Raw genomic sequence first — 24,389 nt, 5'->3', positions numbered from 1 at the left:
TTTTGCAGCGTTGTGAGTAGCCCTACAGTACTCAGTACTAGAATCTGTGGAATTTTGTTTAACCTAAGACCATTCGATTTTCTTGTGTAGGGAACACGCTTTTATTTTTTTATTTTTTAAAGATTTTATTTATTTGAGAGAGAGAGAGGGAGAGAGAGCGAGCACAGCAGGGGGAGCAGCACAGGGAGAGGGAGAAGCAGGCCCCCCAGTGAGCAGGGACCCCGATGCTGGGCCTGATCCCAGGACTCTGGGATGACGACCCAAGCCAAAGGCAGACGCCCAACTGACCGAGCCACCCAGGCACCCTGGGAACACGCTTTTAAAGATCAGCTTGGGAAATGCTGCCTTGCAGAATGCAGTGTGACTCTTTTGCCACTGACTATAATTTATTTAGGGGTTTATTTTGTATTTATATGAGAAAAACTAGGGGTCAGCCAACAGTGATCCCATGGGCCAAAACTGGCCACACCCATTTGTTTACATATTGTTTGTTTTCATGTTACAGAGTAGTTGAACGGAGACTACATGGCCCAGAAAGCTGAAAATATTTACTATTCTGGTCCTTTACAGAAAAAGTTTGCCACAGAAGTCAGTGATTAACCTATACCCTTTTTTTTTTTTTAAGATTTATTTATTTATTTGAGAGAGCGAGAATGAGAGAGAGAGAGAGAGTACATGAGAGGGGGGAGGGTTAGAGGGAGAAGCAGGCTCCTCGCTGAGCAGGGAGCCCTATGCGGGACTCGATCCAGGGACTCCAGGATCATGACCTGAGCCGAAGGCAGTCGCTTAACCAACTGAGCCACCCAGGCGCCCCTATACCCTTTTTAATAATTTTAACTTCAAATATGGTAAAAAGTTAAAATGCTGAAAGCAGGATAGTGGTTACACAGTATTTACTGAATTAAGGTTTTTTATAAGATTGAAACATTTCATTAAAACATGTAGTTAATGAACATGCATAACTTTTTTTTTTTAATTTTATTTATTTATTTCTTTGACAGAGACAGAGAGAGAGAGGGAACACAAGCAGAGGGAGTGGGAGAGGGAGAAGCAGGCTTCCCGCTGAGCAGGGAGCCTGATGCAGGGCTCGATCCCAGGACCCTGGGATCATGACCTGAGCCGGAGGCAGACGCTTAACGACTGAGCCACCCAGGCGCCCCGAACATGCATAACTTTTTAAAGAACACTTGAAGTTTCCATTGTTGCAGATATTACACTCCCCCACCCCCGTCAGAGACAGATAAAAGTTTATGTCAATTGCTTATTTTCATTGGTAGAAATACTGTAAGAAGACTAAGAATATAGGTTGTAAATGGCCTTTTTCCCCTACAGGTGAGGCAGATGTTGAACTCCTTATCTCTCACACTTTCAAAGAGCCACTCATTGTTACAACCTGGGTGGTCTTTCCTCATTTCCAAACAGGCCCAGAAAGAGACCTGTTTATTTACCTGGAATCTGTAGGCCCAGGTCTGGCCTATTTTTCTTTTTTTTTTTTTAAGATTTTATTTATTTATTAGAGAGAGAGAGGGAGAGAGCACACAGGGAGAGAGTGCACAAGAAGGGAGAGCAGCAGACAGTGGGAGAAGCAGGCTCCCCACTGAGCAAGGAGCCCAATGTGGGACTCGATCCCAGCACCCTGAGGTCATGACCTGAGCCGAAGGCAAATGCTTAACCAACTGAGCCACCAAGGCACCCCAGGTCTGGCCTATTTTTAAGGTGGCTTTGCCTCTGTGAAATAAGTCAAGCAGAGAAAGTCAATTATCATATGGTTTCACTTATTTGTGGAACATAAGGAATAGCATGGAGGACATTAGGAGAAGGAAGGGAAAACTGAAGGGGGGGAAATCGGAGGGAGAGATGAACCATGTGAGACTATGGACTCTGAGAAACAAACTGAGGGTTTTAGAGGGGAGGAGGTGGGGGGATGTGTTAGCCCGGTGATGGGTATTAAGGAGGGCACGTACTGCATGGAGCACTGGGTGTTAACGAAAACAATGAATCGTGGATCACTACATCAAAAACTAATGATGTATGGTGACTAACATAATAAAATAAAAATTAAAAAAAAAGGTGGCTTTGTCTCTGATGGTGTCACTATTTTCTCTACCATTTTGTTACTACTGCTGTGAAAACTATAGCTTTTTGAACCTCGTTTATACTTAAGGAATTTTTGTTTTCAGGGAATTTATTGAAGGCTTGTTAATATTTGATGTGTAGACTAATAAATTTCATTATATTTCCAGGTATCTCTTGTGGTCGCATTCACATACCCGTTTTAGGAAGGCTCGGGACCTTTGAAACTCAGATTCTACGAAGAGCTCCCTTTAGAACCTTTACAGAAACACCAGCATACTTTGCATCAAAAGATGGGATAAGTAAAGATGGCTCTGGAGATGGAAATAAGGTATTTAACTTTATTGGCATCTATATACACATTTGAGTTCCTTCCTTCAAACAATTAAATGTAATAATAGTATTCTCTATTCTGTCAGTTTATATGTTTTCTGTAGGAAATGTGAAATATATAAAATGATATGAAGAATTTATGTAATTTTATTTTGTGTTTTAGTTTCAACCATAAAATAGTTTTATAAGCATTGCACTTAGTCAGCAGTAGTTAAAACTTCTAATACTCCAAAGTAATAAAGAAGCTACATTAAATAATCTATGCAGTCAGCACTCTGTAGGATTGAATTAGGAATAGCCATTTCCTGCTTTCTTAACACAACTCTTAAGAATTCATGATAGTAGGGCGCCTGGGTGGCTCAGTTGGTTAAGCGACTGCCTTCGGCTCAGGTCATGATCCCGGAGTCCTGGGATCGAGTCCCACATCGGCCTCCCGGCTCAGCGGGGAGCCTGCTTCTCCCTCTGACCCTATCCCCTCTCATGCTGTTTCTCTCTCTCTCTCTCTCTCAAATAAATAAATAAAATCTTTAAAAAAAAAAAAAAGAATTCATGATAGTATAAACCCCACTTCGTTCTCTACCTAAAAATTTTTGGTATCTCTATGACTTAATGTCGGACTACTTTGTATTTAGCAAGTAGATGATCGGTGATTGTATTGGGTCAGTGAATTATTATCAGTTTTCTTTATTATGTGAATTTCACTAACACTTGATTTAATGTTACATGCAAGACAAAATGCTAGGTGCTTTCATATCCACACTTAATCCTAATAGTTTTTCTCATATAAATACAAAATAAACCCCCCATTTTAGAGATGAGAAAAGTTAGATTCAAAGAAGTTACAAGTCACTACTTATCATGATAGTAACTTCTGATTCAGTTTCACTAAAATGTATTTTACCTGTAGTAACTTTTTTTCCCTAGTGTTTATTGAGTCATGGGAAGAAAGCTGTTTATTATACATGCTGGGTCATACTATGTGAAGAAGGAATACAGATAAATATATGTGTTTACTAGAACTGATTTTATTTTTCTGGTAAATAGATCTTTTGATACCAATGATAGCAGAGATATAAATTATACTAATAATTTCATTCTAGAAATTATAAAAATTGTAAGATTAATTACAACCTATCTTGCTTATATTTTACATATAAAATAGTTGTCTGAAAGTAATAATTGACACTCTCCTTTTCTCCTCTGCTAACATTAGAAATCAGCAAGTGAGGGAAGCAGTAAAAAATCAGGCTCTGGGAATTCAGGGAAAGGTGGAAACCAGCTGAGGTGTCCTAAGTGTGGCGACTTGTGCACTCATGTAGAGACCTTTGTGTGTAAGTATTACTTCTTCTATTGTTCTTTTTCTCTACCTTTTCTATAAATCATAGACTGCATAGAAATATATAAATTATATAAGCCAGAGTAATGTTCTTTCTGAACTTACATGATTCTCATGTTCACCAAATAACTAAAAATTCCCAGGAATGGTAATACTTTGCACGGTGGTATAAGAAATAATTTAAGAAAACTATTTGCTTCTTTATTTTTTTTTAAATATTTTATTTACTTATATGATAGAGACAGACACAGCAAGAGAGGGAACACAAGCAGGGGGAGTGGGAGAGGGAGAAGCAGGCTTCCCACTGAGCAGGGAGCCCGATGCGGGGCTCAATCCCAGGACCCTGGGATCATGACCTGAGCCAAAGTCAGACGCTTAACGACTGAGCCACCCAGGCGCCCCGATTTGCTTCTTTATTTTGTGTGTGTGTGTGTTTATTTCAAATTTGGATTTTGTGAGTGTTCACGTATGTGACAATTAAGCTGTAGGAGAACCAAGGTTTATTTATTCTGTATTACTCTATTCTTCAAATACCTATTGAGCATCTCATACTGCTGGAAAGGTCAGTCATTCAGATATTAAGGTATTTTCCCTCTCTGAGTAACCACAGGAGCTAAGCCCTCAGTTCTAAAAAGTGTATGATAATTATGAATAATTGAGACACTAAGAGAAGGAAGAAATCAACAGCCCTACTTTTGCTGTTAGTGTCAGTACCTCTCTGTGAAATACAAAGATAGTACTACAAATCTTTTGTTTTCATGAATCAGATAACTCATTTCCTACACGATTAGAATTAATGTAGAGTAAATTACATTGAACTACCATGTCAGCCTTCTCCTATATAGTCGAACTGTGAAAAGGTCAGTGGTGAGGTTTGGCAGAAGTTTGTTTCTCACGATGAGGTGGAGAGGATTCTCTATATTCTAACCCAAATATTGAGACTTCAGTTACAGTTTCACATTTATCATTAATATTAATTGACCACTATATGAAAAAATACTGTTAAATATAGCATGGTTTTACAGTTTTGGAAAGACTTTTAAAGTAGTTCCATTCTATAGGTGGAATGTTTGAGATTCTCTTCATGGTGTTGCCTTGTAAGAGAGCAAAAAGAAGAATCGGTTTGAATGAATACTAATTTGGTTGCAAAATAAAATGAAAGAACTAGATGATATTAACTTCTAAATAACGTTTGCTGTTAACAAATTTGGTGTGAAATAATAAAACTCTAAAAGTTCTGAGAATTGCTCAGTTCATAATGGCAGTGTCATATTAACATATTTTAATCAAGAGTTTTATCTTTTTTGGGGCGCCTGGGTGGCTCAGTCAGTTAAGCATCTGCCTTTGGCTCAGGTCATGATCTCAGGTTCCTGGGATCGAGCCCCATGTTGGGCTACCTGCTTAGCAGGGAGCCTCCTTCTTGTCCCTCTGCTGCTCCTCCTGCTTGTGCTCTCTCTCTCAAATAAATAAAATCTTTAAAAAAAAAAAAGTTTTATCTTTTTTTTCCCAGAGAAAGATTTCAGTCTTTGTAGACTTAAACAATAATTCCTTAGAGTAAAAAAGGAAAGAAACTAATATTTAATAAATGCCAGTATATACAGTTTTATTCTCACAATCTTTTTTTTTCAGGACAAAAATGAGAGTATCCTCATTTTTTATAAGTGAAGAAACTAAGATTTAGCAAGTTTAAATAACTCATCCACGGTACCAGAGCAGTGAAGATTTGCTATTCAGAAGTTCCTATCCCATAGTTTGTGTTTTTTTTCCCCTAAAGATTTATTCATTTAATTGAGAGAGAGCGAGCACTCAAGCAGGGGCAGAGGGAGGAGAGAGAGACTCTCAAGCAGACTCTGCGCTGAGCCCAGAGCCTGATGCGGGGCTCAATCTCACAACCGTGAGATCATGTCTTGAGCCAGAACGAAGAGTTGGACACTTAACTGATTGTGCCACCCAAGCGCCACTCTCATACATTTTTAGCAACTGGAATTCTCTAGGAATAAACTAGCTCCTATTGAGATTAAGTTTATTTTCCTCTTACACAGGATTTTCAAAAACTTACCAGGTTGTATTAATCACTGAGAGTGGTTGTTAATCATGCAGATTCTCTTCTTCCCTAGAGATGAGATTCTGTAGATGTTGAGTGGTATCCTAGAATATGTATGTTTAACAATGAGACCAAGTGTGGAAAACACTAATGTTATCTAATCAACTCAAGGCTGAGGTTGTTTGCTGTGGGTATTCTAAGTGGGGAGGCGGAATGTGGGAGTAGAGAATGGGGAAGAAAAGAATAAAAGAAGAGTAGATACTTACACGTAATTTAGTAAGCCAACATCTGTTGGGACAGCCACTACTAGGCTCAGGAAATAAACACAGATGAACATGACACTGTCCTGTCCTCTAGAGCTTTACTGCATGGGAGTGATAGGCCGCCAACGGTGAGACAGGGCCCTCCTGTCTTGAATTTGTTGACCCATAATACAGGTCTCTTTTGGAAGCTGAGGATCTTCTGTGTCTACTCACTGAAAATTGAAGAGTTTTGTTGAAGTTCAGGTTATTCATTTTGTTTAAATCTACATTTACTTGATTATTGGTTCATAAATGTCTTTTTATGTACTTTTTGATCTTTTATCTTTTTGTTGTTAGCGTTTTAAGAAAGAATTCTTTATATATTCTGAATACTAGACCTTTATCCAGATACGTGATTTAAATATTTTCTCTCATTCTATGGGTACTTCTTTCCTTTTAAATACTGTATAGCAGGAATCAACAAACTTTTACTATGAAAGACCAAATAGTAAATATTTTAGGCTTTGTGGGTCCTGTAGTCTGTGTTGCAATTATTCTCCTGTGCTGTTAAAGTGGGAAGCAATCAGAGACAATGTAAATGAATGAGGATCGCTGTGTTCCTATAAAACTTTGCATATAGACACTGAAATTTGAATTTTCTTTCGATTTTTTTTCCCAAAGTGTAAAAACTATTAGCTCATGGATCTTGCTGTATATATTCCACCTCACAAGTATATTTGTAGTGATTTTTATGTTCTCTTACTGTGGTATTATTCTTGTTTGACTTTGTTGAAATAAAATACCATTTTTATAGGTAGCATTATGAATGCATAGAAAATCATCAGAAATTGAAATAAAAATAATATCTAAGAAATTTTTTTTTTTAAGGTTTGTTTATTTGACAGAGAGAGCGAGAGAGGGAACACAAGCAGAGGGAGTGGGAGAGGGAGAAGCAGAGGGTAAAAGGGTGTCTCAGTATCAATGCATCAGCTATAGAATAGCCTGTGTTTAAACCAAAGGTGAGCCTGATGTGGGGCTCGATCCCAGGACCCTGGGATCATGACCTAAGCCGAAGGCAGATGCTTAACGACTGAGCCACCCAGGCGCCCCGACATTTTTTCTTTTAGAGAGAGAGAGTGGAGAGAGCACAAGGGGGGAGAGGGAGAGAGCGAGAATCTTGAGCAGGCTCCACCCTCAGCGTGGAGCCTGATGCAGGGCTCCATCTCACGACCCTGAGATCATGACCTGAGCTGAAATCAAGAGTCAGACGCTTAACCAACTGAGCCACCCAGGCACCCCTATCTAAGAAATTTTTTATTATAAGGACTAATATATACTGCTCTTTAGTTTTCTTTTGCCTTTTTAAATAGTAACTTGTCAAACATGAATAGTTTCCCCATTTTTATTTAAGGTAGAACCTTTAGTTTTTTATGTATATAGTACTTTTTGAAGGCTTACTGTACTTACGTGTCTTATACAATAGGAATTAAACTTTTCTGTTTGGTTTGGAGATTTTATGTGACCCTGAAACTTGTTCAAAATCATGAAGAACTTCATTTAAACAAATCTGAGAAAGTTTTTACTGAGGTAGTCTTTCTGTCATACTATACAAGCATATATACTGGGATTAGTATTCTGCATATGAAGGAATATGGTATACCTGTAGTAATCATTTAAAGGAAAGTGGTTTATTTATCCCCTGATAATTTAACAAAATTAGATTTTGCCAGTTGTCTTCAGGAGTAAAAAAATAAGCATTGCAGTGCTTGTATTATTTTTTTTCCAAAATAGCATTTTGATAAATAAAATTGAACTTGGGCATATGTTGAATATGTTTCATTGTAAAATTGATACTGTGATATTCGAGTAGACTGTAAGCAACCCTTCTAAAGTAAGCAAAAAGCGATGCAATCTGTTGTTTAGTCTCTTTCCCTTTGACCTAATTTCTTTAGAGAAATATTTTGTTCTTGTGTTCTCAGCCAGATATTCCTGTCATTCAGCCTGAACTAGATCAGAGGCTGCTCTGCCCTTTAATCCTTGCCTTGTTTACCATCAGTAACAGCTGTAAGGTGATGCTTCATTTTAAAGTAAAGGCATTGACTATCTCCACATTGGTGGAAAATGGTGATAATGTATTGGGGTTTGTGTGAATCAAAGGTACTTGGAATAGCTTGGTCTTTTTCTTTAGGTAAGCATTTGTAGTGATCAATACATAGAAAACATGGATGATCTCTATTCTAGCTTAAAATTTGCTGCTAGGGACACCTGGGTGGCTCAGTCAGTTAAGCAGCTGCCTTTAGCTCAGGTCATGATCCCAGGGTCCTGGGATCGAGCCCTGAGTTGGGCTCTCTGTTTAGTGGGGAGTCTACTTCTCCCTCTCCCTCTGCTCTTGTTCTCTCTCTCTCTCAAGTAAATAAATAAAAAATAAAATAAAATTTGCTGCTAGAATTTATCCAGAATGTATTTTTGATTAGCCTTGTGTTTAAGAATATATACATAAATATTAAATTGATTGAATTAATAGTTAGATTTATTTTTGAAATACAGAATTATCTGTTTTTTGGTTTTTGTTGTTTTTTTTTAAAGTTAGATTATTTTGTGAAGATTTAGGTGTGCTTACCAGTACAGTTTTTCTGGTAAACTATGGATAGGTAGTTACAATATTCCCAAAGGAGAGAGATTCGCATAGTTTTATTTTTTTTAATTTTTTAAATTTAAATTCAGTTTAATTAACATATACTGTATTATTAGTTTCAGAAGTTGAATTCAGTAATTTATCAGTTGCATACAACACCCAGTGCTCATTCCATCAAGTGCCCTCCTTAATGCCTATCACCCAGTTACCCCACCCCCCTACATACCTCCTCTCCAGCAACCCTCAGGTTGTTCATAGTTAAGAGTCTCTTACGGTTTACCTCCCTCTGTTTTCCTCTTATTTTTCCTTCCCTTCCCCTATGTTCGTCTGTTTTGTTTCTTAAATTCCATATATGAGTGTAATCATATGATACTTGTCTTTCTCTGACCGACTTATTTTGCTTAGCATATTGCCCTCGAGTTCTATCCCACATCATTGCAAATGGCAAGATTTCATTCTTTTTGTTGGCTAAGTAATATTCCTGTGTGTGTGTGTGTGTGTGTGTGTGTGTGTGTGTGTGTGTACCACATCTTTATCCATTCATCTGTCAGTGGACATCTGGGCTCTTTCCATATTTTGGCTATTGTGGACATTGTTGCTATAAACGTTGGGGTACACGTGTCCCTTCAGAGATTCTCATAGTTTTAAAAATTATTTTTCTTTGCAATTTTAGCTGTCTAGTTAGATTACACAAAGGTAACACAAAAATGTATTACCCAGACATACAAACATCTAAGTAATTCTTACTGTGTATCATTTGCTCTGTATCTGTTAGTAATCTGTGTGAGATTCTCTTCTGTGCTGCGTTCCAAGCCCCCCGCCCCCCCTGCCCCATTACCATTAGTAGGGTTAGGCTTGGAGAAGATTAAGAGTGTATGTCCATATACCTATATCCTATAGCTGTGTTTTAGAAGGAGAGAGAAAAAAAAGAAATCACCTTTGGTTTTTTTTTTTTTTTTTTTTTTTAAAGATTTTATTTATTTATTCATGAGAGACAGAGAGAGAGAGAGGCAGAGGGAGAAGCAGGCTCCCAAGGAGCAGAGAGCCCGATGCGGGACTCGATCCCAGGACCCTGGGATCATGACCTGAGCCGAAGGCAGACGCTTAACCATCTGAGCCACCCAGGCGCCCATCACCTTTGGTTTAACACAGGCTATTCTATAGCTGATGCATTGATACTGAGACACCCTTTTACCCTCACTTTTATTTTTTAATTTTAAAAATTTTTTTACCCTCACTTTTAATTGTTCCTGTGTTGTTTTCAAAAGCTGTATGATTATCTTTAAGTCAGTATGAGTGAGAATGTTATTTTGTTAGTTTCTTAGTGGTTTTTAGGTCAAAGAAATAGGAGTTAGTGGAGTTGTTAAAAATGAAAATAAGGCATGAAACAATTTTATATATTTACCAAGTCAAGGTTTTAAAAATGCTGATAGGTTTGAAAAGAACCTAAAAGAACATATATATATATATTTTTTCACATTTTTAGGGATTGAAATTGATTTCTCTCAACTTCTGTGTATATTTGAAATTTTTCGTAAGAAAATGTTGGAAAAATAGAAGAATTTACTTGTGATTTACTTTTTTCACAGTTTTTTCATTGAAGTATTTCAGGAAAATAAATGATTAATATTTTTATAGTGCTTATTTTCTAAAATAGATTTAATGAATGCGGAGTTGAACGAACATCAACTAATCTTTTCTCTTAATGAAGTATATCACAAAATGAAAGAACCTCGTGGAAATGAACAAAATGTGATTCACTGAACTCATCTATTTGTATCTCTACCTTAGGTATAAACCAAGTTGTTTGTTGTGGCTAGTGGAATGAACTACAAGCCTACCTTTTGTCAAGTACATAGTTTTCATTTACAGTGAGTCTCTAAGGTTAAACACTATTTAAATTATTTACTTTTCCTCTGCTGACCTTTCTTTCCTTTTACAGCATCCACCCGCTTTGTGAAGTGTGAAAAATGTCATCATTTTTTTGTTGTACTATCTGAAGCAGACTCAAAGAAAAGCATAATTAAAGAACCTGAATCAGCAGCAGAAGCTGTAAAATTGGCATTCCAACAGAAACCACCTCCTCCCCCCAAGAAGGTATAGGTCTTAGCTCAGTCCTTTAAGCATTTTATCTTGAAAACATTTCATTGCTCCCCTCTCCCAGTTTATATAGGATCTTAATACTAGTACCTAAACAAGTATTAAATTCTTAATATGGACTATATCTGGCTAAATTCTTTTTGATATTTGATACTTGGAATTTAGGTATGGAGTCCATTGTTATTTTCCCATGTCGTGATTATGGCATTCAGCAATGAAATATAGTTGGATGATTATTAAAATAGTGTTAATACTAAATTAATCTAAAATGATATCTATAAAATTGAGCAGTTATGGATTTATTTTTCTTAGTTTGGGCCCCTAAATAACACCAGCCTGCAATTTCTCCTCATAAATTAGTCTACTTTATGATAAAATAGTCTAACAATGGAAGCAAGTAATTTTTTCATGGCCGGTATAGCATTGTGGCTTTTGTGGTGGGGGCTCCTTCCAAAAGTCTTAGGCAGATTGTGATCTGGCCATTTCAGACATGGCAGAGTATATCACCAGTTAGATTATTCTGCCTCAGTGTAGCTTTTTTCTGCTGTAAGACACCAGTGCATTTATCTCTACCTCCAAATAATGCTGTAGTAGATTTAATAATTCATTATTATATTATTATTAATAATTCAATTTGTGAGGAATCAAGAAGATTTTAAAAAACCATAATAAAATGCATATGGTCAGCAACTAAAGAATTTGTCATGTAAAAATAAATAATGAAAAATATAGCTATTAACCTTTATATCCTCCACTAAATTTGTGTAGACGTTAGACTCAAGAGTTCAAAAATATGCAATTTAACTATTTTTAGAAGTTAGTATTAACAGTTAACTTCTATTTAATAAAAGCTAAAGGAATTTACCCCAGGTTCCAGGCTGTTAACAATATCCAAGTATCAAATAGAGCTTTAGTTTCCAAGTGAAGTTTTTTAGATTGCCATTTAGATAAATGAGTAGCTTTAAAGTTAATGTCTGAGAAAAAACTCAAACATACAAATGCTGGTAATGGCTTTGATTATATAATGCTTTTTTGAAAATGGTAGTTGTATAATATATTATTTCTGTGAAGAATATCATTCCTGTGATTGAGAGAAGTATAGAAAGGGTTTATTTTAATGATTTACGTTAATGGTGATATCTTTAGACCCATGGTGACATATGTAGGTATTCTAAATGACTTTAATAATTAACTCTTAAAAATTAGGATTAGGATAAATGGCATTGTGTATAGAATAGAAATTGACAGAACGTTAGAAGAGTGCAATGATAATTTGTTAAGCTAAAGAACAAATGAATTGTGTTTTGTCCACTTAGGTTTGGGGCCTCTGAATCATTGTACATAGATATCCTACCCTGTGGCCATACAGTATGGCCATACCTTGGCGTTTTGTTTTTGATGAGTCTTTGTACAAATTTAAAACTAAGCAAATATGCTCAGTGTATAACTTCTTAATGTGTATGCGTTTTTTTGTGATAGGTCATAGTAAATTAATACATAACTAATCATTTTTCAGATTTATAACTACCTCGACAAGTATGTTGTTGGCCAGTCATTTGCTAAGAAGGTGCTTTCGGTTGCTGTGTACAATCATTATAAGAGAATATATAACAATATCCCAGCTAATCTGAGACAGCAGGCAGAGGTTGAGAAGCAGACGTCCTTAACACCTAGAGGTTAGTGTTTTGATAACTGACCAAAATAGAGGTTACTATGCTTAAGGTAATCTTTATTTGCAACTCCTTGCTTTTATCCTGAAATACTTCTAGCATAGTACAACATTTTTCACAGTGCAGGCCTCTTCCCATTAGTGGATCATGAAATTATTTTGGTAGATTGCCAACAGCATTTTTTTTTTTTTAAATAATAGGTGTGAATAGAAAATACCAGAGTACATTAACTTGTAGTTAATGTATTCTTTCATAAAACTTTTATTTTCAGTATATGTGCATGGGTCCTGAGTCATAGAGTAAAATGTATTTCTTACCAAGGGTCTTAGTGAAAAATGTTTGAAAGTCACAGGAGTAGAGATTGAGACACCATCTTTGAATTGTAGACTTCACCACAACTAGTTCCTCATGACCAGATCATGTGTCTCGGTCAGAGATATATGAAGATAGAGGATAACTGTCACAGAACATATCCAGCATTCTTTGCTTTTTAGGTCCCAGCTGCAGAGTGTAAGGTTAAGGGCAGATTTGTGTAATTCCTATTAACGATAGATTCTAATATACCAATACATTATATAATCTCAATTTACTGTAGATAATAATATGTGTTATATTAATAGAATGATATTTTTAAAAACTATGCATAGAATAAAATGCAGATTTTTTTAAGGTGTGTTTGTTTGTTTTTTTAATTTTTTATTGTTATGTTAATCCCCATACATTACATCATTAGTTTTAGATGTAGTGTTCCATGATTCATTGTTTGTGCATAACACCCAGTGCTCCATGCAGAACGTGCCCTCCTCAATACCCATCACCAGGCTAACCCAACCTCCCACCCCCCTCCCCTCTAGAACCCTCAGTTTGTTTTTCAGAGTCCATCGTCTCTCGTGGTTCGTCTACCCCTCCGATTTCCCCCCCTAAGGTGTGTTTGTTTTTAATTGGCCAGGAGCCCTGATTTCTTACTTAGGCCTATGATCTATCATTTTATTTATTTTTAAAGATTTTATTTATTTATTTATTTGAGAGAGAGAGAGAGAGCACGAGCAGGGGGAGGAGCAGAGGGAGAAGCACACTCCCCACTGAGCAGGGAGCCAGACGCGAGGCTTGATTCCAGGACCCGGAGATCATGACCTGAGCCAAAGGCAGACACTTAACCAACTGAGCCACCCAGGCACCCCTGTAATCTATCATTTTACATACTTTAAGTCATCATTTTACAATTTGAGGGAATTCTGCTAAATATTTACATTTATAAAACTATAATATCTTTTGATTATTTTTGGTAACTAACTGGCTTGAAGACAACTTGCTCACTTGTTGAACTTACTGTAAAATAGTTATATGGTAGTATCAGTTTTTTATTTTTAGAAAATGTAAGTCATGGGGTGCCTGGGTGGCTCAGTTGTTAAGCATCTGCCTTCGGCTCAGGTCATGATCCCGGGGTCCTGGGATCGAGCCCTGTATCTGGCTCCCTGCTCTGCAGGAGGCCTGCTTCTCCCTCTCCCACTTCCCCTGCTTATGTTCCCTCTCTCATTGTGTCTCTCTCTGTGAAATAAATAAATAAAATCTTTAAAAAAAAAAAAAAAAGAAAATGTAAGTCATAATATCGGAAGACATGGAACCTTCATATTTTTATAGAGTCAAAATAGCACTGTCTAGTCATGAAGCAAAATGATTATTTTCTGGTCCCTTCAGTCAGCAAATCAGTAGTTAAGCTATTCTAGGTCCTAGGAAAGCAAATGGTTGTGTTTATGGTATGAGGGGTTTAAACTTTTGTTGAAGACTTAAATGATTACTACCCTTTTTAAAATACCAACTTAGTATTTGACAGATGTGAATGTTAGCAATTGGACATCCATCATTAACATGTTTGGGTTTTTTTAATATAGAAAGGATGTAACATATAGATTCTTTCATACTGTGAAAAGCTACAAAAACAATGAAGACATTTTTTATGTATATTTGGAAGAGGGCAAGAAGTGAGATATTCCTTGTTTGTTTCTCTAAACTAAGCAAATACATATTTTCATGTTGTCATTTTATCCTCTTTCTTAGAGTTAGAAATAAGAAGACGGGAGGATGAGTACAGATTTACAAGTAAGTGACCTCTCCTCAGGTCTTCCTCTGTAATAATTCTTCCTTTTGAGATTTAACTCAGTGAAGTATGTCAGCAGTAGTAATGGTAGACATGTATTTGCTCATGTATTACCAAGAAAGATATTGTATGTTATATGAACATGTTTATGATACATGGTATATATAAGTTTGGAACAGATTTTCATAGCTAATTTGTGTAGTTTGTATATGTTGGGTTACTTCAGATATTTGATTTTATCTTTTCTGTTGTGATATTTCTTTTTTTTTTTTTTATAGATTTTATTTATTTATTTGACAGAGAGAGACACAGCAAGAGAGGGAACACAAGCAGGGGGAGTGGGAGAGGGAGAAGCAGGCTTCCCGTGGAGCAGGGAGCCCGACGCGGGGCTCGATCCCAGGACGCTGGGATCATGACCTGAGCCGAAGGCAGACGCCCAACGACTGAGCCACCCAGGCGCCCCCTGTTGTGATATTTCTTAAAGCGTAATGCAGAGAAATAAAATATGTATAGTTTTTCTCTATAAATATAGATCTGCATGCATATTAACAGGAATTGTATTTTTTTTTTTTAAATCTGTAGCTTGCGGGCGCCTGGGTGGCTCAGTTGGTTAAGCAACTGCCTTCGGCTCAGGTCATGATCCTGGAGTCCCTGGATTGAGTCCCGCATCGGGCTCCCTGCTCGGCAGGGAGTCTGCTTCTCCCTCTGACCCTCCCCTCTCTCATGTGCTTGCTCTCTCTCATTCTCTCTCTCTCAAATAAATAAAATCTTTAAAAAACAAAAAAAAATCTGTAGCTTGCTATTTTATCTTTTTTCCCCTATACAATTAGTGGCCTGCTTATATGTGACAGAAATTTTTGGAGAGGTAGGTTAGGTTATCTTTTAGCTTCCCTTTATCCGAAACACTTTTTTTTTGGTGTTTATGAAACTTGGTATAGCCTTGCAAATTATGAATAAGCCCCAACTCACTGTTTCCAGCCTTGGATTGCCCCTATAAGCATCAGATGATCTGATGGGAGGGTGTGGAAGGACCTGATATCCTAAGGATTGTGGCCATTCTGATGTCTTGCATCCATTCCCATTATGTAGTTGTTGCACAGATGGTAAAGGTTCATAAAAAGATTCACACCGCCTTTAGTTTCAATAATTAAATAAATGAATTACTGAATAAATAATTCAGTAATTAAAATAAATTCAGTAATTAAAATAACGAACAGATAATAGATAAACCCCAGTGAACACTTCTCACTTATAAGTTTGGTACTTTCACATTTGCCTTTGAACCAAGATACATTATTTTTTAAATTAATTAATTTAGAGAGCGCAAATGACCCAGGGAGAGGGGCAGAAGGAGAGGGAGAGAGAATCTCCACACCTAGCACAGCCTGATGAGGGGGTCGATCTCATGACCCTGAGATCATGACCTGAGCCAAAATCAGGAGTCAGACACTTGACTGAGCCACCTAGCTGCCCCTGAACCAAGATATATTATATAGCTATTATTTGAAGTATACTATATATGCAGGATGAGCCATGAGAACATGACTAGTTTACCAACTCTGGCATGAGAGCTATTACATGTAATAAAATTGTATTATCTCTAGTTACACTTAAATTTTATGGAAATACTGATTATATCATGCATGGTAGAGGGGCGCCTGGCTGGCTTAGTCGGTTAAGCGTCTGCCTTCAGCTCAGGTCATGATCTGGGATCGAGCCCCACATCGGGCTCCCTGCTCAGTGGGGAGTCTGCTTCTCCCTCTGCCCCTCACCCTGCTCTCACGCCCTCTCTCTCGCTCTCTCAAATAAATAAAATCTTTAGATACAATGCAGTAGAATTAGATTATATATAAGAATATAAGATCTAGGGACGCCTGGGTGGCTCAGTCGGTTGAGCGTCTGCCTTCGGCTGAGGTCGTGATCCCAGGGTCCTGGGATCGAGTCCCACATCGGGCTCCTTGCTCAGCAGGGGGCCTGCTCCTTCCTCTGTCTCCTGCTCCCCCTGGTTGTACTTTCTCTGTCTCTGACAAATTAATAAAATCTTTAAAAAAAAAAAAATATAAGATCTAAATAAACCCATGTATAATTTATATTTTCTAATCCAAAAATATAATCAATTGTGCTGTCAATACTATATTCAAGGGGTGCCTGGGTGGCGCAGTCAGTTAAGTATCTGACTTCAGCTCAGGTCATGATCTCAGGGTCCTGAGATCAAGCCCTGCATTGGGCTCCCTGCTCAGCGGAGAGACTGCTTCTCCCTCTCCCTCTGTCTCTCCCCCTACTTAGCTCTCTCTCTCAGTCTCTCAAATAAATAAAGAAAATCCTTTAAAAAATACTATATTCATAAATTTGGACAGATAGCTAGTGAAACTAGTATGAATTAGTAAAGAAAAATCTATAGTGAATATTTTGAAAGATATATATGTAGTGATTTAATGTAACTTAAATGGTAACAAGTAACACTTATTAGGTAAAACCAATTTGTAATTATATATATTGATTGACTTAAAGTAATATTTTGAAAGCTTAAATAGAATTTATTTTCATGTATAGTTTCATCTTGTCCTATGTGGGGTTTTAGATTCTAAAGTTAGGGCATTAGGCCAAAATGATGCATAATCGAAATATTCCTTACAGTTTCTTTTAGGAATCACATGTCAGAGATCAACATACTACTCTCAGACTGGTGGGTTTTTTTCCCATCATTGCACCATGTTTTTCTTCAGTTGAGCACCACATGAAACAACTGGCTTGCATTTGGGCTATGTTATATAAATACTTAAACATTAGGGAAATAGCAATACTGATAGCAAATTCTTTTATAACATTTATAAAACTCTGCCAAGCACAGTTCTAAGCGTTTTACATATTTTAACTGATTTAATCTTCTTAAAACCTGTGAGATAGAAACTATTATTTTCACACCCATTTTATAGATAAGAAAACAAAGTGCAGAAATTTTAAGTAATTTGTCCAGGGCCACATGGCTGATGAGCTCCGTGCAACTAACCATACACTAGTCTGCTCACTCATTATAGAGAGCTGCTCATGCATTGAGAGAGATGCAGAAACAGACTGAAAGGACAGGTGAGTTAGCTCAAGTTTACTCTGGAGCATATTTTCATGAAATGGAATGACAGGGACGCCTGGGTGGTTCAGTCAGTTAAGTGTCTGCCTTCGGCTCAGGTCATGATCCCAAGGTCCTGGGATCAAGTCCTTCATCAGGGCTCTTTGCTCAGCGCCGAGCCTGCTTCTCCCTCTGTCCCTCCCCCAACTTGTGCTCTCTCTCTCTCTCTCTGATAAATAAGTAAGATCTTAAAAAAAAAGAAATGGAATGACAAACATGTACTATTTAAATTATTCCTCTTTTTGTTTTTTTTTTTTTCAATGATTTTTATTTATTTGACAGAGAGAGTACAACCAGGGGGAATGGCAGAGGGAGATGGAGAAGCAAGCCCCCGGCTGAGCGGGGAGCCCCATGCGGGGCTTGATCCTGTGACCCCAGGATCATGACCCGAGTGGAAGGCAGACAGTTAACCCACTGAGCCACCCAGGTGCCCATAAATTATTCCTCTTTTTAAAATTTAAATTAGGGGCGCCTGGGTGGCTCAGTCTTGTGAAGCCTCTGCCTTCAGCTCAGGTCATGATCCCAGGGTCCTGGGATCGAGCCCCACATCAGGCTGCCTGCTCTGCAGGAAGCCTGCTTCTCCTTCTCCCACTCCCCCTGCTTGTGTTCCTTCTCGCTGTGTCTCTCTCTGTCAAATAAATAAATAAAATCTTAAAAAATAAAATAAAATTTAAATTAAATTGGGGTGCCTGGATGGCTCAGTGGGTTAAGCGTCTGCCTTCGCTTCAGGTCATAATCCCAGGGTCCTGGGATCAAGCCACGCATCAGGCTCCCTGATCAGCGAGGGGGGGTGTGGGGGGGTTCTATTTTTCTCTCTCCCCCTGCCTCTCACCCCACTTGTGTGTGCACATGCGTGCTCTCTCTCTCTCAAATAAATAAAATCTTTAAAAATTTTTAACTTAAATCATCGCTTAAGTTAAATACATTTATTCTGTGACTCCACTCTAGTTAATATGCTTCTTGCGAGGGACGCCTGGGTGGCTCAGTCGGTTAAGCGGCTGCCTTCGGCCCGGGTCGTGATCCCAGGGTCCTGGGATCGAGTCCCACATCAGGCTCCTTGCTCAGCAGGGAGCCTGCTTCTCCCTCTCTCCCCCTCTGCTTGTGCTTTCTCTGTCGAATAAATAAAATCTTTAAAAAAAAAAAAAAAAAAAATATGCTTCTTGCGATTTTGTTCCAATTAGTCACCTAAATAATTTTTCCCATTGGGCCAGCCTACACTCAAGCCTAAGCCCCATCCTATATTGTCACAATTTCTAACTAGATTTTGCTGAAAAAGAAATTTTCATTTACTAGGGACAACTAACTAAACTTGTGTAGGAGACAGCATTTTTTTCCCTGATGTGGATCAAAATGAGGCACAGCATTGTGAATTATTCAGTAATAATTAACCCTCAGATGTAGCACAATTTAAATTAAAATGTTAATTGAGTTCCTGTTTCTTAAAAAAAAAGATTGATTGATTGATTGATTTGAGAGAGAGAACAAGAATGAGAGGGAGAGAGAATCTGAAACAGACTCCCTACTGAGTGCAGAGCCCCATGCGTGGCTCAACTGCAAGATCATTACCTAAGCCAAAACCAAGAGTCCGGCATTTTACCGACTGAGCCACCCAGGCACCCCTTCAGTGCCTAATTTTGATGACTAGAATAACTATTTACTTGAACTGTGACCCTAAGATAATTGAAAGTGCCAGCCAGATGGAATAGGACCATAATAATAGTTTTATCTGCTGAACATCTATCTTTTGGTTTGATTAAAATAGTAATGCATTGAGAAGTACTGGTAGTCTTTTTTTTTTTTTTTAAGATTTATTTGAGAGAGAGTGCAAGCATGTACGTGAGTTGGGGGGGGCAGAGGGGGAGAGAATCCTCAAGCAGACTCCCCGCTGAGCGCAGAACCTGAGGTGGGGGGGCGATGCCAGGACCCTGAGATGATGACCTGAGCTGAAATCAAGAGTTGGCCGCTCAACCGACTGAGCCACCCAGGTGCCCCGAAAGTACTGATGTTCTTAACCCATTTATTAGAAACAAACTAAAAATAAATCCAGAAAACATAAATAGGATAAGAACACAGATACCTCAAATGCTGAAAACCAGGAGCAATATGGATTTACGCATCTGGATAATTGAAAAGACTATTGGAATTCTTTCCTTTAGCTGAGAGAGTGAGAACAAAGTTTTGTTTTTAGGCACCCAGTTGATACAATAATAGTTCACCAGCAGTATCATTCCCATCTAGCTAAGCACTGTGTCCCTAATAAAGGGACTGAAAAGAGCCGTTTGGGATCCTATAAAATCAAAAATTTCAGATAGCGCCAAGGAGTCTTACCATATTTGGTTTCTTTGGTAGACTCACAGAATCATTTTTAGATGTGAAAGAGACTGTAGACGTCATATGTCTTGATATTTTCACTTAATAAGTAAGGAAGCAGGTCCAGTAAAGTTAAGCGATTTGCCATGGTCCTACAACTACACAGTGACAGAAAAAGACTAGAACCCAGGTTCTCTATTTCTCCGTTCTAGTCTTGGTTCTGTTACTGTGTTTAGTGTTTTTCCCTTTCCCTATAGTCCTGCTTCATTTGTACTGAAAAAATCTATATGCATTTGTTTGTCTTTTAAGGTGTCTCCAAATCAATTGCATTTTATTCTTCTACCTTCCAACCGTGTGTTTGAAATTGATAGGACAGGTATTACTGGCATTTTATAGGTTAGGAAACAGAAACAAAGTTTCTATGACTTGCCCAAGATCACACAGCTATTTAGACACAATGGAAAGACCAGAGCTAAAGCTTTGTTACACCTAGCACTGTTCTCTTTTCCTTATACTGCCTTCCCTTAAGTGAAACGGCATTCCTCATACAGATTTACATAAATGAGGAGGGTGAAAAGAATCCATTTACTTTGCTTGAGGTTCCCTGAAAAATCGTATGTTGTACATTTGTTACTAGATAATTTGAAGTTTTCTTTTTAGGTAAGACAGAATGTCAAAATATTTAAGTTTTTCTAAATATGTGATTAGTCTTAGATTTAGGGTTCTATTGGCATTTTTTCAAGTAAAATCAAATGAAGCTCTAATAATTTCTTTGGCATTCTTTCAGAATTGCTTCAGATCGCCGGAATTAGTCCACATGGTAATGCTTTAGGAGCATCAATGCAACAACAGGTAAATCAACAAATACCTCAGGAAAAACGAGGAGGTGAAGTGTTGGATTCTTCCCATGATGACATAAAACTTGAAAAGAGTAATATTTTGCTGCTTGGACCAACTGGGTCAGGTAAATAACTTCCTGAAAAAATTACTCATTTAAAAAAAAAAATAGAAGATAAATGGTTCTGTAACCTCTGTCTTGTGATTGGGGGATTCTGGCTCTTGAGAAGAAAATCTAACGCCAATCTTAGGGATACATTAGCAGTATTTCTGCATAGGCTTCAAGCTGAATTTGAGGAGTTGATATTGCCCTTTAGGTCAATCCCTAACATCTCTTTTTTTTTTTTTTTTAAGATTTATTTATTTTAGGGAGAGTGCATGCATGTGCATATGAACGGGGGGAGGGGCAGAGGGAGAGGAAGAAGAGTACTCAAGAAAACTCCTTACTGAGTGCAGGACCTGACGTGGTTTTGATCCAGATCCCAGGACCCTGAGATCATGACCCGAGCCAAAATCAAGAGTCAGAAGCCCAACTGACTGAGCCACCCAGGCACCACCAATCCCTAACTTCTTAGTGGGAGTAATAAAAATAACATACCATTAAAACTAAATAATAGTAAAGATGTACAAATAATTTTTTATTATATACTAGTTTTAGTTTATTTTACATTTTTGTAGACAAATTGTATATCAACATATTTTTAGTAAACTTTTAGTTGCTGTTTCTATTTGTAGGTAAAACTCTGCTGGCACAAACTCTAGCTAAATGCCTTGATGTCCCTTTTGCTATCTGTGACTGTACAACTTTGACTCAGGCTGGATATGTAGGTGAAGACATTGAATCTGTGATTGCCAAACTGCTCCAAGATGCCAATTACAATGTAGAAAAAGCACAACAAGGTACGTTTTCAGTACAGCTTGTCTATCCCCAGATGTAGTCTATTGGAGAAGCAGTCTAATATCAAGAAATACTATAATTCTTGTTGTGTCAAGGAGTAAACTTCTGTAGTTGTATAATGATAGCTATGTTAAACATTTTCTAGCATACTAAGGGCCACAAAGTTTGCTTTGCCTTATTGTTGTAAGATGGCTACTAGGGTGAAAACCGGCCACATTACTATTCCATTAGATCCTTAATGCTATCATTGTTTTTCCTGTTCTGACTCCCCTCTAGACTCCTAATCCTGGGGTGGGGTAGGAGAGGGGGCAAGGACAAGGGTGGGAGAGTGCAGGATGAATCTAGAAACAGATTAGCTTATTGACCTCCAGGATGTCATAGATTCTGCATTTCTCCTTTCCCCACCTATCATCTGTCCTTGTTTACATGAAGAGCTTGACAGCTGCCTGTCCAAATCCTTTAAGGCAAGAGTATATAGATGGGAAAGAGTAAACTAAAGTTTTGCTAGTACCAGCACTGCATACACCTCATGCTTCCCACCTATACCTCTATCTCAGCTTCCTAGAATAAAGAACCTGAAAACATTAGTGGGGTAGGTTAACTAATGTCAAAAGAATTGGTTATCATACCCAAGTGATACTCTATAAAATGGATTATAAAACATTTACACTAAATTATGAATGGGAGAGACAGCAGTGTATTTTTATGAAATTAAGCTTTGTATATGTTAAGTGTGAAAGATTGAATAACCTTGCTCTCTAGCTACCTTTTAAAACTCCTTTAAAACTGAGGTTATCTTCTGTATATCTTTTTCATATTATAAATAGAATCCTCCTTAAATTATAGGAATTGTCTTTCTGGATGAAGTAGATAAGATTGGCAGTGTGCCAGGCATTCATCAGTTACGGGATGTAGGTGGAGAAGGCGTTCAGCAAGTAAGCAGTTGAATATTTTGTTCAAGCCCACTAAAAGGAAGGGAACACATCAACCTCCCAAATATTGTACGTTTGGTTTCACATTCAATTAGATTCTGTTTTGTTTATTTCTCCCACCCCAAACTCCACATACCATTTTAAAGTAGTTCAGATCCTAAGAGAAAGCTGTTGGTGATTTTAAGTACCAAATTACCTTTCTTAGGAAATTAAAAATATCTGAAAGGATAGAAAAAAATGAAATTTGATTTTTGTTGATTTTATTCTTTTGAGGCCCAGTTAAACATTTCTAGAAGACCCTTGAGAGTTCTGGTTCTAACTAGACATAAATGAAGTATGTACATGTATCTTATTCTTTTCACTTAGATAATAGGATAAAATCGATAAAATCGTGTTTCATTCTATGTAGAATGATAATTGAAGTCTTAATGCTTTATTGGCCAACTTGACTTTTTATTGGTAACGAATTATGATATAAAATACAGGATAAGGAAAATTGCTTTCATTTAATTTTGACCAAGACATAGAGAGGTCACACTTATAAAATGTGCTAGGTAATTTTTTTATAAAAGCATCTCAAAATATAGGTAGTCTCAAAGTTTATCAACTATTCAAATTTTGAATGTTCCCACCATGGTTGGCTACTATCTTACAGAGTCATAATTCTGTCTTTAGGTCAGAATTATGTCTTTACCATCAAAAGCAACCTTTCACATTGACGATTTCCAGAGTGCATCAGGAATCTGTAACTATTCCAAATAAATTTACAAATTATTAATATGATAGTGCATTAGATTTTCATGTTAGTTGTAGAAATGTGGGAGTTTTCTTTAATTACGCTCATTGACCATAACCACACATTATTTTCCCCTTTGAATCCCATTTTCTAAAGTATAATAAATAATACACTTACACAATGATGCTATAAATCATTTGTTCTTCATTTAGGGGTTATTAAAACTACTAGAAGGCACGATAGTTAATGTTCCAGAAAAGAATTCCCGCAAGTTACGTGGAGAAACAGTACAAGTTGATACAACAAACATCCTGTTTGTTGCCTCTGGTGCTTTCAATGGCTTAGACAGAATCATCAGCAGGAGGAAAAATGAAAAGGTGAGTTTTTCTGAAGGGTTATAGAGTAGAGCACATTTGAAGTTACAGGGGATGGATAGTCAGTTTCTGTTCTCATACCTGCTGGCTGCCAGTTGTGGATTTTTAAGAGTTAGGTTTTCTTAGAGCATACCAGAAATATATTCCTAGGTTTTGTCTTTTTTTTTTTTTTTTTAATTTCAGAGTAGTAAATTGAAAGATTTCTAAAGATCATCTATTTAAAGGGCATTTTTAAAGTGTAACTTGATTATTTTGGTTTTATATTTTATCTGAGGAGTTCTTTTATAATTTGAGGTAGCTGCATCACATCAGTAAAATTTCTATTCAGGCCTTTTGCCCAATTCACCAGATCCTAATAAAGAGCTAGTCTTATCGTAGATCACCTCAGACAATCACAAAACAAGGGGACCAGTTTGGGGGTTGGGGTAGGGTTGTGATCCCACTTAGTTTTATAGATTTTTTTTAAACATTCTTGATTTTAACTTAAATAGCCTTGATTTTAACTGGAACTTACTTCTTCATATCTGCAAAGTACATGCCCAGTACCTATTTGTTGATTACAATAAAATGTAATGTCAGCACAGTGTCAAGAAGCCCAAAACATACCAGTATTTTCCATGTTTTTGTGTTTTACATAATAGCCA

The 24,389-nt window shown here is 37.3% G+C and overlaps 1 protein-coding gene across 2 annotated transcripts in view; it reads left to right on the top strand.

Annotated features, from left to right (window-relative positions):
• Positions 1–24,389, top strand: part of CLPX (caseinolytic mitochondrial matrix peptidase chaperone subunit X) — a 45,536-nt gene that overhangs the window by 10,534 nt on the left and 10,613 nt on the right. For both annotated transcript variants that reach the window (XR_004301019.1, XM_032417375.1), the window contains exons 2-10: positions 2,244–2,404; positions 3,620–3,737; positions 10,606–10,760; positions 12,280–12,439; positions 14,492–14,533; positions 20,756–20,932; positions 21,541–21,705; positions 22,550–22,638; positions 23,584–23,748. Coding sequence is in view for 1 of the 2 variants with exons in the window: in XM_032417375.1 (XP_032273266.1) it covers positions 2,244–2,404; positions 3,620–3,737; positions 10,606–10,760; positions 12,280–12,439; positions 14,492–14,533; positions 20,756–20,932; positions 21,541–21,705; positions 22,550–22,638; positions 23,584–23,748 (1,232 nt within the window). In the remaining variant the exon portion in view is untranslated. The remainder of the gene's footprint in view (positions 1–2,243; positions 2,405–3,619; positions 3,738–10,605; positions 10,761–12,279; positions 12,440–14,491; positions 14,534–20,755; positions 20,933–21,540; positions 21,706–22,549; positions 22,639–23,583; positions 23,749–24,389) is intronic.

The sequence above is a fragment of the Phoca vitulina genome, unplaced genomic scaffold (genome assembly GCF_004348235.1).
Source record: "Phoca vitulina isolate PV1807 unplaced genomic scaffold, GSC_HSeal_1.0 scaffold20, whole genome shotgun sequence".
In the NCBI taxonomy this organism is placed as follows: Eukaryota; Metazoa; Chordata; class Mammalia; order Carnivora; family Phocidae; genus Phoca; species Phoca vitulina.
The sequence above is the reverse complement of the archived record's forward strand: the minus strand, read 5'-3'. Positions and strand labels throughout refer to the sequence as shown.